At 36.6% G+C, this 17,236-nt stretch overlaps 1 protein-coding gene across 1 annotated transcript in view; it reads right to left on the reverse strand.

Annotated features, from left to right (window-relative positions):
* The window catches only part of DDX60 (DExD/H-box helicase 60), a 95,511-nt gene that overhangs the window by 59,441 nt on the left and 18,834 nt on the right, over nt 1–17,236 (reverse strand). Inside the window, exons 8-15 of the mRNA XM_026008101.2 lie at nt 17,009–17,167; nt 10,551–10,692; nt 9,512–9,667; nt 5,550–5,655; nt 4,956–5,071; nt 3,484–3,644; nt 2,176–2,422; nt 541–707 (exon numbers count right to left, since the gene is read on the reverse strand). Coding sequence (XP_025863886.2) covers nt 541–707; nt 2,176–2,422; nt 3,484–3,644; nt 4,956–5,071; nt 5,550–5,655; nt 9,512–9,667; nt 10,551–10,692; nt 17,009–17,167 — 1,254 coding nt within the window. The remainder of the gene's footprint in view (nt 1–540; nt 708–2,175; nt 2,423–3,483; nt 3,645–4,955; nt 5,072–5,549; nt 5,656–9,511; nt 9,668–10,550; nt 10,693–17,008; nt 17,168–17,236) is intronic.

A 17,236-nucleotide genomic window follows, 5' to 3' on the forward strand; every position in this document is an offset into this window, starting at 1 on the left:
GAGAAAGTGATTTTAAACTAAAATATTATTTAAATAATTAAAATACTTATTACTGAGCACTTTTTATGAGAAAAGCATTTTACCGTCTTTCCAGTTTTATAATATTTATTGAAGAAGTTCTTTACCCCCCAAGTCATTATCTTAACTCTCAGTATGTTGATAGGCATCAGGATTTTCAAATATCCATTATGGTATTTGTAGCTACAACCTAATACACTTAAAGACAACGGAACAAGGACAATATAGTTCTTAAACTGTTTGCTAGAATTAAACACAGTAGTAGTTTTAAGGGTCTGCAGGAATTATCTGGCATTTAATCTGTTTGTCCAGACAAAAATTTGTATTAGTTTAGATTCTAGATTCTGATTCTAGATTATTCTGAGTTCGGGCAGCTGAATTACTAGTAATGGCTTTGAACGTAGGAGTAAATATTTTCGGTTAATAAAAAGAAAAATCTAGAAGAGGTGACTGTATTTTCACAAGACACTTAATGTACACCCAATAGTTATTCTATTTAAATGGAGCTATTCTGAAAATTACCTGGGTTGGATATAAAGAACTTGCCAACTCAGCAAATCCTAAATACTTCAGGCATCTGGCTATGAGTTGCTGATCTGCCTCCTGCAAAAGTTCCGGGTATTTTTCCACCAAGGAATAGATCCTTTTCATCATTTGAACAGCTATGTTTAAATCTTTTGTGGTTTCACCTTGGCAAAGAATAAACAATATGATTTTTATGAAGACTTTCAAAAATAATGTTTGATTATCCAAGACTAGTCACCCAGGCCACCAATCTGACCTAGTTAAACCCACTATTTAACACTAATAAGGGTAAATACAGCTATACTCATTTCATCATTTCCATGGATAACCGGGAAGTTGCTGTGCAAATAATGGCCACAAAGAAAAGTCGTATAGTTCGTGGCACAAACAAGACTGATAAAGTGCAAGGTTGTGTAAGTGTTCTGGGGAACCCCAGAGCTGTTCCCCACCTATTATTTTCATCCCCTCTCTACTATGGTCAAAGAAAAATATTTACATAACTTTAAATATCTGGTTGGAAATTCTGCAGCATTTACCGAGTCCTACTGTTGACCATAAGTAACTATTTGGTGTGATCGTCGGAAGTTGGCAATTCAGTCCGTCGATTGCAACTGCCAGACACAGACGTTGCTAATTCTTCTTCATTTCGGTGTGGGTGTACTCGCCCTTTTTACTCCTCCTCATTGCTAATCTTCGCACACTTACGATGTCAGGGCTGTTTTCACTTTCAAATTTCTTCCAGTAAATCTGCATTTTAGCTATCTAACAAATGCCCCAAACACCCACTGAATGCTCTAAGAGACTAAAAAAAAATTCAATGTAGAATTCTTACCCTCAAGAGGGTGAGCCACTTAATTTTAACCCTTCTCAGTGGCAGTCACCTGCAAATTCACATACAGCAGCTGGTTTGGGGAGAAATGTGTAAGCCAAACCTTATCTCTCTCTCTCTGACAGAAACCACAGTGAAAGGTTAACTGTGCTAGAGCAGGTTGAGGTTAATAGGATGAGGGCGGAGGGAGGAGAGCCTGGTGACCATGTGTTAAAGGATCCAGGTGCGGAGGCGCTCAAGTCAGACCCATGGCCTAGGCTCCCCAGGAGGCACGCCAGCTTGGAGCTCTGGGCACATGACCACCGCACCTGCTCTCGATTTACATCCTCCACCCAGGCTTATTTCCCCGTATCTTCCTCCTCCTGTCTCCTTTTTATCCGACTATATGTGCTACAGAAATTGCAAAGTAGACCACACGGAAGCCATAGCAACGTTTGGAAGAATCCAGCATGGTCAGCTAACATGACCTTCAGTTTTTACCCAGAAAGAAAATGTGTGCACTTCAGATCTCAAGACCGAGTGGCAGGTCTTTGCTGGTTCCCTTGACGATGCCCACGATTTTGTAAGCAGCTAGTCTTCAGCCCATCTTTGACTGATCGCACTTGAATTTGCTTAGGAATGTGCTGCATATTGGCCACTCTGAGGCTGCTCACTGATCCAAGAAGTAACACTTAGAGGAATTTTGTAAGGAGAGGATCACAGAATCCACCTACGGCTTCTAACACAAACTGCTGTCGTCATTACATCCCTTTATTAATTCTCAAATTCATCAAAACGAAAAGTATAGGCTGACATATCCTTACCTTGGCAATGTTCTTTCCATGCTTTCAAGCAGGCATTCAACGCTACCATTTCAACTCGGTATTTCACGGAGTTACTTTTACATGATTTCAAAAAATCTTCCAGGTTGTTTATTCCAGAGTTTAAGTTCTCTTTCATTTCCTCCTCAATAGAAAATGACAGAGCATTCCATTTTTTCTCCTCTTTTTCTTCTTCCTTAGCAAATAACCTCTTTTTATTCTCTCTAGCAATTATTTCAGCCTTGGTTTCCTGCCCAATGGGGGGGGAAGGGTGGGACGGGGAAACATATCATAAAACAAGTTGGAAATAGTCCAAGATTAAATTTCATATATGAGACAATATTCTTAAGTGTATATTGGTTATTTTGATCATCATCCCATTCTTGAATAGGAACAGTTTTAGGCTCAGTATTTGTTTCTTAAAATTAAAGCCTCTATTAATTAAAAACTTATGACAATTAAATTTAATCACCATAAAGCCCCTCTGCACATAATTCTGCAGATTTCTGAGTGGTATAGATTACAAATCAAAGAGTAAATTAATAAAATCAAAGACATCAGACCAGTTTTCTCATGTTTCCTGCGTTGGTCCCTGCCGATCTCTCTGGCACGGATTTTCCTCCTCCACTCTTCCATGGCCACCCTGTTTCCTACTTGTCCTTCAAGCTATTCCCTCCATCGGGTCTTCCCTAACTCCCAAGTAAATGTGGTCCTAATCCTTTCCTCCTGAGGGAAAAACTGGGACTTCTGAGTTCTCTTCCAATTATATATCTCTGCACCAGGGGGGAGGAGTTTATGTCTCAGCCTCTTCTACCTATTTTATTGTGGGTTTTTCTTTTTCTTTTTTTTTTTCATTTGTCCAAGGTGTTATTTCTCTAGTTTTGCAGATTGCCTTCAGAGAGAATTTTTCTGTATTTATCTGTAAGTTCACTATGCAGATTGCCTTCAGAGAGAATTTTTCTCTATTTATCTGTAAGTTCACTATGCCTATGAGAGGAGACAAGTTCAGGAACCTCCTGTATTGCCACCTGAGACCAGAACTCAATAAAACTATATTTTTAATTTTACTTCAACATTTCTAAATCCAAGACTTTAGTATCTTACTGTCTTATATTCTCTCTCAAATAAATATATATTTTATTCTGTATAGAAGAGGTTAGACTTTCTTACTAAGTAAGTAAAATAACCCAAGTGATCATACATAAAAAGAAAAGTCATAGCATGCAAAGAAACTACCAGAGGAATTGAACAAATATCAACTTAAGATGAAAAAAAAAAGTTTTAGAACTTGATAGAACTAATAGAACCTACATGTGTCTTTTTGTTCTTGGGTGCATTGAAATTACTTTTTGGCTTTACAGCTTGAGTTACAATGAGTTTTGGAGAGACTGATTCTAATGAATTCCCATAATATTGCTGAAAAGCATGATACTTCTGCACGTTCCTAAGATGACGAGGATCTCTAGATTTTTCTGAAAAAGAAAAGACTTATAATGTAAGACTCCTATAGTTTTTCAAGACCTAAAATGTAAAACTCCTAGAGTTTTTCAATAGCATTCTCACTAGTTCTTCATGCCATCACACACACACGTACTTTTTATTTTAAAACAGCAATTTAGTCTAATTTACTTTTGTTAAAGAGGGAATCTTAAGTCAGGCTAATTCTTGTTTACGGAGTCATTCCTTACCTTATCAAAGGATGGAAGTGATGAAACACTCTTTCACTGTCTACATCCTAAAGCCAATATCAGGATGCTAAAAAGAATGTCAGATTCTGAGTTTTACCTCTCTTATCTGCCCTATGAATGGGTTTAAGAAGAAGGTAGAGGCAAAACCAAGAAGATACCCATCTTGGATACTCTGGCTTCTGGCACTGCTGGACAGAAAACTCCTCACTCCAAACCATAGCCACAGAGTCAAGAGTCTGGGAGCTGAAAAACACTTTCACTACGGAAAAATCCACTGACATAGGAAACTCCAACAATCAAGGTATGACTTCCTCCCAAACAAAAGGAAAATTACAATTAAGGGATAATTAAGCCAGTTGATTTTTTTCCATGTCTGTGTCTACACATATCGAATTAAACCACTTGGAAGGATATTAATGGTTAAACTAAAAGATCCCCTCACATCTTGCAGGATCTTAGTAGCTGTTTATATAAAGAGGCTGATACATATGAGCGAGCTTACTATGCGCACTCCTAGATTCTTCTGGAAGTAACTTGAAGGACGGTGGAGGTAAGCATAGGGGTAGGCAAAGGTGAGATGAAGACAAGGGATGAACCAAGGAGACAAGATCCCTAATTCAATCTCTCCTGATCTACTTTTAGTGGTTTCATGAGCCTCCTTTTGCAGTTCCAACCATCCTGAGCATGAAGACACATAAAATACTGGCACTTGTTGCATTTAATCAACTGGGTGGTATGAAAGTGGCTGAAACTGCCTGAAAGACAATGGCCTCAGCATTATGAAGCAATACTTCAAGTAATACACAAAGATCTTAAGCTACAAACCATATTTATTTTAAAAAGGCTTGAATTCTTGTGGGGACAAATGCAGTATTGGTGCACTTCCTAGGACATCTGCATTTCTGCATCCCCGTGACTATCAGTAAACGATGGGACTTTTTCATTACCATCTCTACCGACATGCATCTAAATATCTTGTAGACTATCATTATTCAAGAAATATAACCCATGGTTCATGATACAATTTTTTATTACAAAATTTAAAAAAGGAGTGAAATTGATTTTAATTTATTTCACCATAGTCATAGAACTCACCATCGAATTGACACCTTGTCCTGTCATAGTCATCACTAAGGGGTCTGTGAGAATGCCAGTGCACAAGCTCATCAAATTCCTTTTGTTTAACTAGTGAAGTTACAATAGGGTCATCACTGTGGGACAAAAAAATATGCATGCTTTAAATTTCATGCCTCTAAATAGAACACAGCACAGATCTCATTTTTTAATATTTTTTTTCATTTTTTAATATTTTAAAAAACCATCACCACGCTTTCTCTTTCTGTAATAGGATGCGGCTTTTAGAATCCAAAAAGCACTTTACTAGGTGCTTTAGAACCCAGAATCTACTCCACATTTCTAACAGTCCCATCAACATCAACAAATATTCATTAATTAATCCATTAATTAAAAATTAATTCATTAGTTAGAAATTCCAGCTGCAGTAATTTTACTCTAAAATTAAAATCATGTTGATTTTAACCTAGCTATGATCAAAGACATTGATAAATTTGCTATAAACTCATTATGTGTCACAAACACATATTGCATCTAATATACTCCATTTCGTAGAATCTCCAATGAGTACATCATCCATTCCACCCATTTACTGAGGTATTTTCGGTTTTATACCTCTTCAAGAAAGGGAAATCTTTCAGAAGGTCGCCAACGAACTTATCAACCACTTCAGATGACATTGAAATAAATCCCAAATTAGGAACCTTTTTCTTGAAAGTATCTGTAAACAAGTTAAAAAAAAAAAAAAAAGACAATGTCAAATGTGAAACTTTCACACAGGAATATTATACATCATTTTCTAAAACTTTACATTAAAAAACACATTTCATTGATTTTATTTACATTTATCAATTTAGTTCTAGTTTTCTTTCTTTTCTTTTTTTTTTTTAAGAAAACTATTTAATTTTTTTTTTGGTTGATTTCCCATAAAGCTATTGCCCACATTAAAACACTTTGGAACATAGTAGAGTATGAAGAAATAGGCAGCACTTAGGCATGTAGGTAGGTATTTATAAATGTCTATTTCCTTCATTATCCTCATGACAAGGAATTTGAATACGGAACTCTCACTCGTAGATCCATATAAATACTTTTATGGAAATGAATCTTTAAAAAGTAGTGGGAAATATAGAAAATAATGAGGTAATTTGATATCTTTACAGTATTTTCTTGCATCCTCTTTGCTATCACATATGTACCAGCACATACACACGTAGACCCCATGCGCATCACATGTATTTCCTATGTATAATAGTTGGCTAATAAATCCCTTTTTATTTACATCTGGTCCATGATTCTAGGTAAGCTGCCTTTGCTCTGCCCGTTATCCCCTTGGTGGCCACTGCTCCCGTGTTTCCTGGCACCTTCTTACTGCAAGTCTCTGCAACTCTCTGCCTGAGCGCTCTTCTCCTTACTGCCATGCAGGAGGCCACAGGTGCTAAGGATGCAATGCCCCACAGATAGCCCTCGGCCAGAAACATGATAGGACTTGTAGGGTAAATGCCCCAGCTATCTTGCCCCTCAGGTAAGACATCTCGGAGGCAGTTTGTACGCCATTCTGAGATTCCCAGTAAAATCTACCTGTAGCTGCCCCGGTGGAAACCCACTTGTTAACACGTCCCGCGTTGGTCTTGTTCCGTTCCGGATCCTACCTAACCATTCCCTTATTTGATCTTCCTGGGATCAATAAATTACTTGTACTTGAGAGTTTTTAGTGGAATTCATCAGGACATAAGAGTGTATATTCTTCCCCCATATTCTGAAAAATATACTTGTACCAACCCATCCCAAATTCCCCTTAGCTTCCTTTCTCACATTCCTTAGGGGGACATTTGAATCTTCCTGAAATTCATGGAGTGGAAATATCATCCATGATGCTACGATGATGGATAAAAATCAGTTTTTATATTTCTAAACATGTTTATATTACTTCTTCATTCTTAAATATTTTAGGAATCATATATAATTTCACCATAATCTGGTTTCTCTCATTGTTATAGAAGAAGTTTATTGTAGACTAGTTTTTGTTCCTTTGTAGGTAACTTGTTAAGATATTCATTTTTTATATTCTATAATTTTACTATATTGCATCCAGTGTGTGTATTTATCTGTGAGTGTGTGTGTGCATATGCTTAATTTATCCCACTTGGGATTCTTCATCCATCCTAAATGTGCAAATTCTTGTCTCTCATCAATCCAGGCAAATACCTATCCATGATGGATCATTCTTTCTTTCCAAATCTCCAAATTAATAAAAGGCTAAACTTCTTCATTATACCTTAGTTTTTGACATATTTTTATATTGTTTCATCTCTTATTTCTTTGTTTTTTTTTTTTAGTGATTTTCTAGCTTTATTGAGATGTAATTGACATATGACATTGTGTAAGCTTAAGGTGTATAACATGGTCATCTCTATTTTTAGGTGTAATTATTTTGATCTATCTCTAGTTCACATGTTCTCTTTAGCAATATCAAATCAGCTTTTTAACCTGTCCATCGACAATATTTTCATTTCTAACCTTTGGTTACTTTAAAATGTAAATAGTAATTTTTAGAATTGTGTGATTTTCTCATGTTTCAAATTTCATATTTTATTTCTTTGAGCATTTTAAATATACATATAGCATATTCTACTTCTGATAATTACAAAATATGACATTCTAGAGGAACCTCTATACCATTTTCCAGCGTGTCTATACCAGCTCGCATTCCCACCAACAGTGCAGGAGGGCTCCCCTCTCTCCACATCCTCTCCAACATTTGCTGTTTCCTGCCTTGTTAATTTTCCCCATTCTCACGGGTGTGAGGTGGGATCTCATTGTGGTTTTGATGTGTATTTCCCTCATGGTCAGTGATGCCGAGCATTTTCTCATGTGCGTGTTGGCCATGTCTAGGTCTTCCTCTGTGAAATTTCTGTTCATATTTTCTGCCCGTTGTTTGGTTTATTTCTTTTTTGGGTCTTGATTTTGATAAATTCTTTATAGATCTTGGATACAAACCCTTTATTTTATATGTAATTTGCGAATATTTTCTCCCATTCTATAGGTTACCTTTTGGTTTTGTTGACTGTTTGCTTTGTTGGGCAGAAGCTTTTTATCCTGATTAAGTCCCAATAATTCATTTTTGCTTTTGTTTCTCTTGCCTTCATGGATGCATCTTGCAAGAAGTTGCTGTGGCCAAGTTCAAAAAGGGTGTTGCCTGTGTTCTCCTTTAGGATTTTGATGGAATCTTGTCTCACATTTAGATCTTTCATCCATTTTGAGTTTATCTTTGTGTCTGGTGTAAGAGAATGGTCCAGTTTTATTCTTCTGCATGTGGATGTCCAATTTTCCCAGCACCATTTATTGAAGAGACGGTCATTTTTTCCATTGGATAGTCTTTCCTCCTTTGTCAAAGATGAGTCGATCATAGAATTGAGGGTCCATTTCTGGGTTCTCTACTCTGTTCATTGATCCTTGTGTCTGTTTTTGTGCGAGTACCACACTGTCTTGATGATTATAACTTCCTAATAGAGCTTGAAGTCAGGCACTGTGATGCCACCAGCTTTGGTTTTCCTTTTCAACATTCCTCTGGGTATTTGAGGTCTTTTTCCGGTTCTATACAAATTTTAGGATTATTTGTTTCCAGCTCTGTAAAAAGCGTTGATGGTATTTGATAGAACTTCTAGAAGTTCTAGTTCTATAGCTTACTGTTCTCTTGCAGCTGATTTCCTCTGTTGTTTTATAAATTTGTATCTGTACTCATATTTGGCAAAGTATGAGTAAAATCTGTATCTTGTAAAACCAGGGCTTATGATGTTTTTCCTCTACAGAGAATGTATAAGATTCTCCTGATCACTTTAATTTTCTAGTTTAGAAAGTTATCTATCTTCTTGACCCTACTAATAGAATAACTGAAACCTCAGATTCCATATAGGAAAATGAACCTATAATTAGAAATTATCAGGCTAATTCATTTTGTATTACCCGGAGATCAGTCTTTCCCTTTATTTTTGGCTCCTGGAATTGAACTTGTGTTACTTTGAGCTTAGCTATAATACAAAAAGATGTTTTGTGTGCCTTATCAGCATTTAAGTTGTTTCCCAAAGAGATTTTTCCCCTTATCTATGCTGCCATATTGACAGAAATGAAAGTCATATTTATCTAATTTTTTTTGATTGGCAACATTAGCCACAAGCAAAACTTTTTTTAAAAAGATTTTATTTATTCATGAGAGACACATTGAGAGAGAGAGAGAGAGAGAGAGAGAGAGGCAGAGACCCAGGTAGAGGGAGAAGCAGGCTCCATGCAGGGAGCCCGACATGGGACTCGAACCCGGGTCTCCAGGATTACGCCCTGGGCGGAAAGCAGACTCTCAACCGCCGAATCACCCACCCAGGGATCCCCCACAAGCAAAACTTATAACTTTTCAAAATTATACTCATAGCATATCATCCCAATGATATAGCAAAAGGTAATTTATTATTAAAATGCATAGTGCCAGGAAATTATTTTGATCTACAACATTTAGTTAGTTTTCAAAAAAAAAAATTTCAGAGATTTAAACTGTTATTTCAAATTAATTTAGAAATTTATACCTTTGATTGGTGATGAATTCTTCTCAAGAAAAGAAAGTTCCGTTGTTCTCAGAGGAAATGGCTTTCCAACAGTGAACTTTCTCACCAACTTTGACACAGTATTCCAGAGATGTTCATAATCTTTCATAATGACATCTCCCAAATTCAAATGTAGGCCTATATAATGTTAAAAGTACTAAATATTAAAAGCCATTCCTGTATATACAGGAGCACATACTTTGACTAAATTCATAGAGTTCTGAAATATTTGTCAAACTGAAATTTTTGGTGAGTTCCACATTGTGCCTAAATATATAAATTACAATGATCACAAATAACAGTAACAAATTGTGAATATGTATTTTTCAGGTAAAAAGAAAAGTTATGCCATGCATAACTGTACAACCAATAAAACTGAATATAACTTATTTTTCAGAGACTGGGAAAATTTGTAGAGAATTGCTAAATTTATATGTAGCTAACTCATTCCAATGTCAGCAATATGTAGGAACCAAATTCTAGACATCAAAGAAGTTTCAAGAATGCACAATGGCTTATAGCTCTCTTAAAATATGTTTTTTTCTTTGACTATTAAGAAACAGCAGAACATTTATTTAAAAAAAAATAATCCAAAGGGGAAAAAAAAAACAAAGTAGATATAACATATAAATCAGCTTTGTCTTTGGAAAAAAATTAAAATTCCCTAAATATCTCATAATAGTAGGATAATTGCCTTACTTACAGTAAATATTTTTAAAATGTTTTCCATATGTTTAAGTGAAAAATTCAACTGTTAAAATTATCTAGAAATGCCACATACCCATACACATATTTCTTTCAAGAATATTTGAGTATATTAAGCTAAAAATGTCTTAAAATATAACATTCACTCTCACTGCAACTAAATAAAACTTATATGCATGTATAAACAAAGACTGAAAGGAAAACAATTGCTACATTATATGTTGGACATATAGGAAAATGATTTTGAAGTGTTAAGTCCTTTATAATCTTTATCTGTAGATGAAAGTAAAATCATAATAATATACTAAGGTGGTACCTTCAACATTTTCATTTTCATAGTAAAAAGCAATATTCTTCAACAGAAGCTCATCATTTAAGTCTGAAAGGTGAATTAAATTCAGATTCCAAAATTCAAAAATATTCATATTACTTAAGATGAAATATTCACACCACTTTTTCTGAAAATCAGAAATAAAACCAAGTCATTGATGATTGTTATATTATCAATAAAATATAATATAACTTCAAATGTATCAATAATCCAATGAAAAGGCAAGTTGGCGGGGCTCTTCCAAGTCCTATTACTCTAAGTCCTTTCAGGCTGGATAATGATGAATGCTTTATATCTTGAAAGGCTGGATCATAAAATAAAACCAAACTGACCAAAAGATTAATTCAGAGTAGTTCTTTATTCTGAATCATAGAAATCTGTGTTTGACTCCATCCAATTTTTTTCTCACACTAATCCACAGGTACAGTGTCCGTGCTACAGAAATACTTCCGCTTTCGAATGTGCCTCTGTTCTTTCCTGAGGTTTTAATGTTTCCAATTTTACTTTCAGGTCAAAAAATGATTTAAAAAATAGCATTTGAGGGGATTCCTGGGTGGTTCAGCAGTTTAGCACCTGCCTTCAGCCCAGGGCCTGACCCTGGAGACCCGGGATCGAGTCCCACGTTGGGCTCCCTGCAGGGAGCTTGCTTCTCCCTCTGCCTGGGTCTCTCCTTCTCTATCTCTCTCTCTCTCTCTCTCTCTCTCTGTCTCTCATGAATAAATAAATAAAATATTTTTTAAAAATAGCATTTGATTGTTCAGGGGTCTAGAAGATGCTTCAAACTCAAAGATTCTCTTTCACCTACACTGGTGTGTACCTGCTGAGTTTATGATAATGAGGCTATATTCACGCCTAACACGGGAAGGATGTCTTTACTGGCCACGTCTAGTTTAGCGTTGATTAGACGTGAGTAAATTATCTTAGTGAGTCAGAGTCTAGTCATCTTTTCAGTCGATGACAGAGTTTGGGGAATTAGGTTCAGCAGGGGATAACCGAGGCTTCTCTGCTCCACACTCCTTCAATGATAAAACCAAATGCTTCCCAAATATGAACCATTTATTTCTCTATATTGATATGGAAATCAAACCCAGAATTATCCAACAGAAATATAACACAGGCAAGCTGCATATTTTATTCTAAATTTTCCAGAAGTCACATTTAAAAAAATAAACAAGCAAAATTGTATTTTATTTAACTCAGCTTATCCAAAGTATTATCATTTCAATGTATAATCAATATAAAAATATTGACAGAATACTTTACATGTTTTTCACACTAAGTTTTCTTTGAAATCCAGTGTTTCTTTTCAGTATAGAGCGCATCTCATTTCATACTACCCACGTTCCAAGTGCTCAATATCCACTTGTGGCTTATAGGCTACCGCTTTGGACAACCTAGCTCGGAACAGATGTTAGGGAGATTGCCCAAGGTTCTTGAAAAGACATAAATATCAAAGTGGGAGCCTCCTACCTACACTGTAGTTTTACCTACAATAAAATACTAAAGAGATCTCCATAGAGCCATAGAGCAGTGGTTCTCCAAGTTCAGCAGAAGCCTCGCCTGGAAAGACTGTCAAATAAAACATAGATTCCTAGGCCCCAGCCCAAGATTAATTCAGTAGCTCTGGGATGAAGCCTAAGAATTGACATTTCTAACAAGTTCCCAGGTGATGTCGATATTGTTGCTCAGAGGAGCCTTCCTTGGAGAACCACTGCCATGTAAGGTTCATACCATGCAATCCTTTCCCCAAATACCACTGAGTAAATAACAGTAATATGAGAATACAGTACGGCAAGCAATCCTCATTTTATTCACTTCACGTGAGAAGTGCCACCATGTGGTCTCCACGTGTCAAGATTTGAGTAAACATGAAACTCTCCCCTCAGTATGCTTGAGGGAGAGAGGTCCAGAGACCTCAGAATATATCTTTTATTCTGAAAATTTCAGAGAGGCTCCCTGAATTCACACCTTCAGCTACTGGGTGCTACCAAAGAGAAGCGTGGAAATAGGAGACACCAAAGGGGTGCTTGACTATGGGGTGATCAGCTGTTTCCCGCATCAAGGGAGCGGAGGGGGGTGGGAAGGTTACAGATTTGGAAGCTGGACGGAGATGAAGTTATCTCGCACCTTGATCATTTATTAGTTGTGTTAATGGGCCACTTAGCCTTTCCGAGGCCAAGGTTTTCTTTTTTTTTTTTTTTCTTGGTTTTTTTTTTATAAATTTATTTTTTATTGGTGTTCAATTTGCCAAGGTCTTCATTTGTAAAATGAGGGCATAAGAGGAGAATTGTTATGTCTTAATGAGGCAATATAGGTAAAGTACACACAAAAAGCTGGTGCAGAATAACTGGCAGCGGTTCCTATCATCGCGTCCACAATCCATGCTCCTAGTTAAAGAACGACATTTTCTATCAGCTAAAACCACAAAGTCTGTCCCGCAGAACCATCTTAGAAACATTCCATCATTCAGAAAGACTTTGTAATATCCTTTCACCTGATGACTACTGTCTATAAAAAACTGTTTATAAAACTCGTTATAAATGAAAACTATACAAGTAGAACATTCATCTAAATCTGTAAATCAATATCACAATTATCGTATTCATAGCACTCGTAACTGAGTATATGTAACTCATCCTATAAAAAGTTGACAAAAAAATCAAATATTATCTGAGAAATAACAACAGAACTCATAGCACAATAACATTGATGCCATAATGTATTATTTTAACATCTGACATGTCATATCAATAGTTTTAATGTATTAAACTGACATACCTTTTTGGAAATATCTAAAATAAAATAGGGGAGCCTGGGTGGCTCCGTCAGTTAAGCATCTGCCTTAGGCCTACGTCATGACACCAGGGTCCTGGGATGGAGCCCTGCCCAGGCTTCCCTGCTCAATGAGGAGTCTGTTTCTCCCCCTCCGTCTCCATCTGCCCTGCTCCCTGCTCATGCACGCTCACACGTGCTCTTACTGTCTCTCAAGTAAATAAATTAAAAAATAAATAAATAATAAAATCTTTTAAATTAAATAAACTAAAAGGACCTGGAAATGCAGTCTTCTTATTCCTTTAATTAACCATAGTCGGCCTCTTCCTAACAGACTATCAAAATGTCTAGAAGAAAGTTCCCCAATGGGATCTGGGATACAGGAGAATATTCTCTCCCCCAAGCATCAGCAGATAGTATTGTGTACGTCACATCATAAAACCTTTTAACGCTTCTGTTAGAGCAGTTGTAAGTGCTCACAACTATAAACCTAGATCCCAATCAACGTATCTTTCTGTTTCTGAATTTTGACTGTTGATCCTACATACCTATTATGCTATTTCAGTAAATATAATCTAAACCCTACAAAGTAAAATCAGTCCAATTCAATTACTTCCTAGTCACACTTAGGTCAATTCTCTTCATGAATCTTCTCTGAATCTCCCATGCCAGGCTTTGATAGGGGTGTTTATACAAGTGTCATTCTCATTTTGGCCCAAAAAAAAAAAAAAAAAAAAGATGGTGCCCACCACTCAGCATGGCTGTCTCCAGTCGTACCTCGCTCTGCAGTACGCTACACGGACAAAAGACCCAGGTCCCTTGAGTAGAGATTAAATGGTCAGTGGCCATGGAGTGACTTTCAGTGGGTTCCATGGACCTCACCGTCTACTGAAATACGGTACTCAGATTTAGAGGGGTCTTTTCCATGTCATTTCCCACTTATCCCCTCATCTGACTCTGAGACTTCTGTGAAGACTCGCAGGTTCCCCTTGCCTCTCAATCAATTAGCATGACCCACTTAGAGCCGACAAGAGCTTTCAGATGCCCTCCCTCAGGAAGTACAGGGGCCACTTCCCACACTGAACACCACTGAAACTCAATTCCAGTAGGGAATTCTGGGAGCCTGCATACAATACGTTTCAGGGTTATCTCAACCTATATCCAAGGAAGCTGGGGTCTTCACCCTCCAATTCCTCATCTGTCCTTGGTGGACAGCTTGAGAACTAATAACCCAGCATTTCAGATCAAGCAAACAAAACCTGCGGGGGGACAGTCGTAGACATTTAGAGTAAGATGAAAAAGTAAGTGAATGGGAGACATAGACAAGGAAACAATAATAATGTCTGCCACGTTGCCTGATGAAGAGCGTCTTACTCCCACCTGTTGACCTTCTAACTTTGCATAATGATCATTCACACTTCTTTTTGGATCGTATCGGGACTTCCATTTCTACAGCTCCTCAACTTGCCCCCATCCAATGGAGTCCATCTGGTTTATCTCCATGAAACCAAGTCTATCATTTTTACCACCTTCTTTCAAAGATAGTAAAATCTCTTTTCCTTTTTTTTTCTCTTTTATAAAACTAATAGGTCCACTAATAGCTTTTCTGTGACAAAATTATCTTGTCTCTTTTTTTCCATAGCATCCAATCAGTTGTTTTCTTGTGCCTACGGTCATGTTGTTGAGACTGCTAGAAAAGAAAATCATACAATAACACATATTGATGCCACTATCATTGTTTTCTCAAAAACAAATAAGCCTTCAAAAGTGCTAGGCAGGACACAGTGGTATATCTTTGTTTCTCAATACAATTTACTCCCCTAAAATCCCCAATAAACTAAGTAGCTCTTGTCAGTGTCCTTCACCAGTGTCTCATTCTATTCCTAACCATTTAATATCAAAAGACCTCAGGATTCTATTCGAGGCTCTTTTGTCTTTCCCAAACTAATTTTATCCACGGTCATGGCATTAATTAACTTCCATAGGCTAGTGATTTCCAAATCTTTATCCCGAATTCATTCCACTCTGCTAAGCTCCAAACCAGTATTTCAAATTGCCTACTAGATAGCTCCATTTGGGTATTTCATTGGCAACTCAATATTTCCAGAACTGAATTCATGATCTTCCTCTGCAATTATATTTCATACGATGGCATCATCCCCACAAATACTCCAGCCAGAGACATAGAGTCACTCGACTCCTCCCTTTCCCTCATGCTCACGCTAAACGTGTTAAATAATTGTTGAAATTGCCCATTGCTATGCATCCCTACTTATCGTTTCCTTAGTCCCTAATATAATTAACACTTATATGAAGTGAGGTAACAATCACCTGTTTTCCCTAAATCCAGTCTTGACTCTACAATGTACTCTTTGCATAGTAAGCCAAATAATTTTTTTAAATGAAAGTGCCCTTCATCTGCATTAATTTTAAAAATTCAATACCTGTCTTTCTGCAAAAGCAGCTCTATGAAAGTGGTGGGGTCGGATGGGTAAATGTATTCTCACTTTTCTCACTATGTCCTCAGTGATTCACACAATGTGTATACATTAGAAATATATTTGTGGACTAGCTTATTAATTGATTGGTTCTAAAATACTTAAACACTTTGTAAGTATTAAGATTCTTTAAAATTTTCCATTTGTTTTATTTTTTTTAAGATTTTACTTATTTATTCATGAGAGACACAGAGAGACAGGCAGAGACAGGCAGAGGGAGAAGCAGGCTCCATGCAGGGAGCCTGACATGGGACTTGATCCCAGGACCCCAGGATCACGCCCTGGGCTGAAGGCAGGCGCTAAACCACTGAGCCACTGGGGCTGCCCAAAATTTTCCATTCAAATTGATGCACTAATCCCACTTCTGGGCATGAAGTCTAAGTCAATATCAAGTTAAAGGAAAAGGCTTACACTCAGAGAATCTGGAGAATAGCAGCATTTATAATCTATATGAGAAAATGAGCAGGTAACCCATGGTACATTGAACAAAAAAATAGTAGCTATTAAGAAATGAAGTTAGCAAAGAGTATGAAAGAAAATTTTAAAATATGTGAAAAGAAAAATATTTTATATATATTTACATATGAATATATATTCATTCCAATATACAAATATAAATATACATATTCATTCTAATGTCAGAAACAATAACAGATAACAATAGAAAGTTGTATTCATTAAAAATTAAGAAAATAACCTAAAATATTATAGTTGTTGACTTGAATAATGGGTCACTGGGTGTTTCTTTTGTTTTTTCTATTTTCCTAAAGTCTACAATTCTTTTCTAAATAACGTCTATAATGGACAGAAATAACTATTACATTTATATCTTCAATTCCTCTCAAGAGCAGAACACAATGGTCACCAATCTCTTATAATTAATAACATGAAAACCTGAAACTGACTTAGACCATTAAACCTTTAAGATCCCCAAAGGGCTGACATTATTATTATTCCCTTATAAATCCTTTTGTTGTTGTTGTTAAGCTCCAACATGGGGCTTGAACTCACAACCCTGAGATCAAGAACTGAGCTGAAATCAAGAGATGCTTAACCACCTGAGCCACCCATAAGCCCCCTTATAAATCTGTCTTTGAAGGTGACTGTGGTTTCTTTATATCAAACGATTGAAACAAAAAAATAAATAAATAAACTAATAGAGAGCATATTTACCATTCTTAAGGAAGCCTGAACGTTCTTGGTCCAATGGGAAGTGATGAATCTAGCACAGGCTCTTTGAGAAAGAGGTAAGTGAAGTAGAAAGACCACACTGAGACAATGCAGTTTACACAAATCTTCCATCTCTTGTAGGGTTAAGCAATTACTTTCCACCTGAATAAGATAAAGGAGGTAAACTAGAGATCAGCAGGCTATGAAATTTGACACGCATGCGGCGCCACA

The sequence above is a fragment of the Vulpes vulpes genome, chromosome 10, assembly GCF_048418805.1.
Source record: "Vulpes vulpes isolate BD-2025 chromosome 10, VulVul3, whole genome shotgun sequence".
Classification (NCBI taxonomy): domain Eukaryota; kingdom Metazoa; phylum Chordata; class Mammalia; order Carnivora; family Canidae; genus Vulpes; species Vulpes vulpes.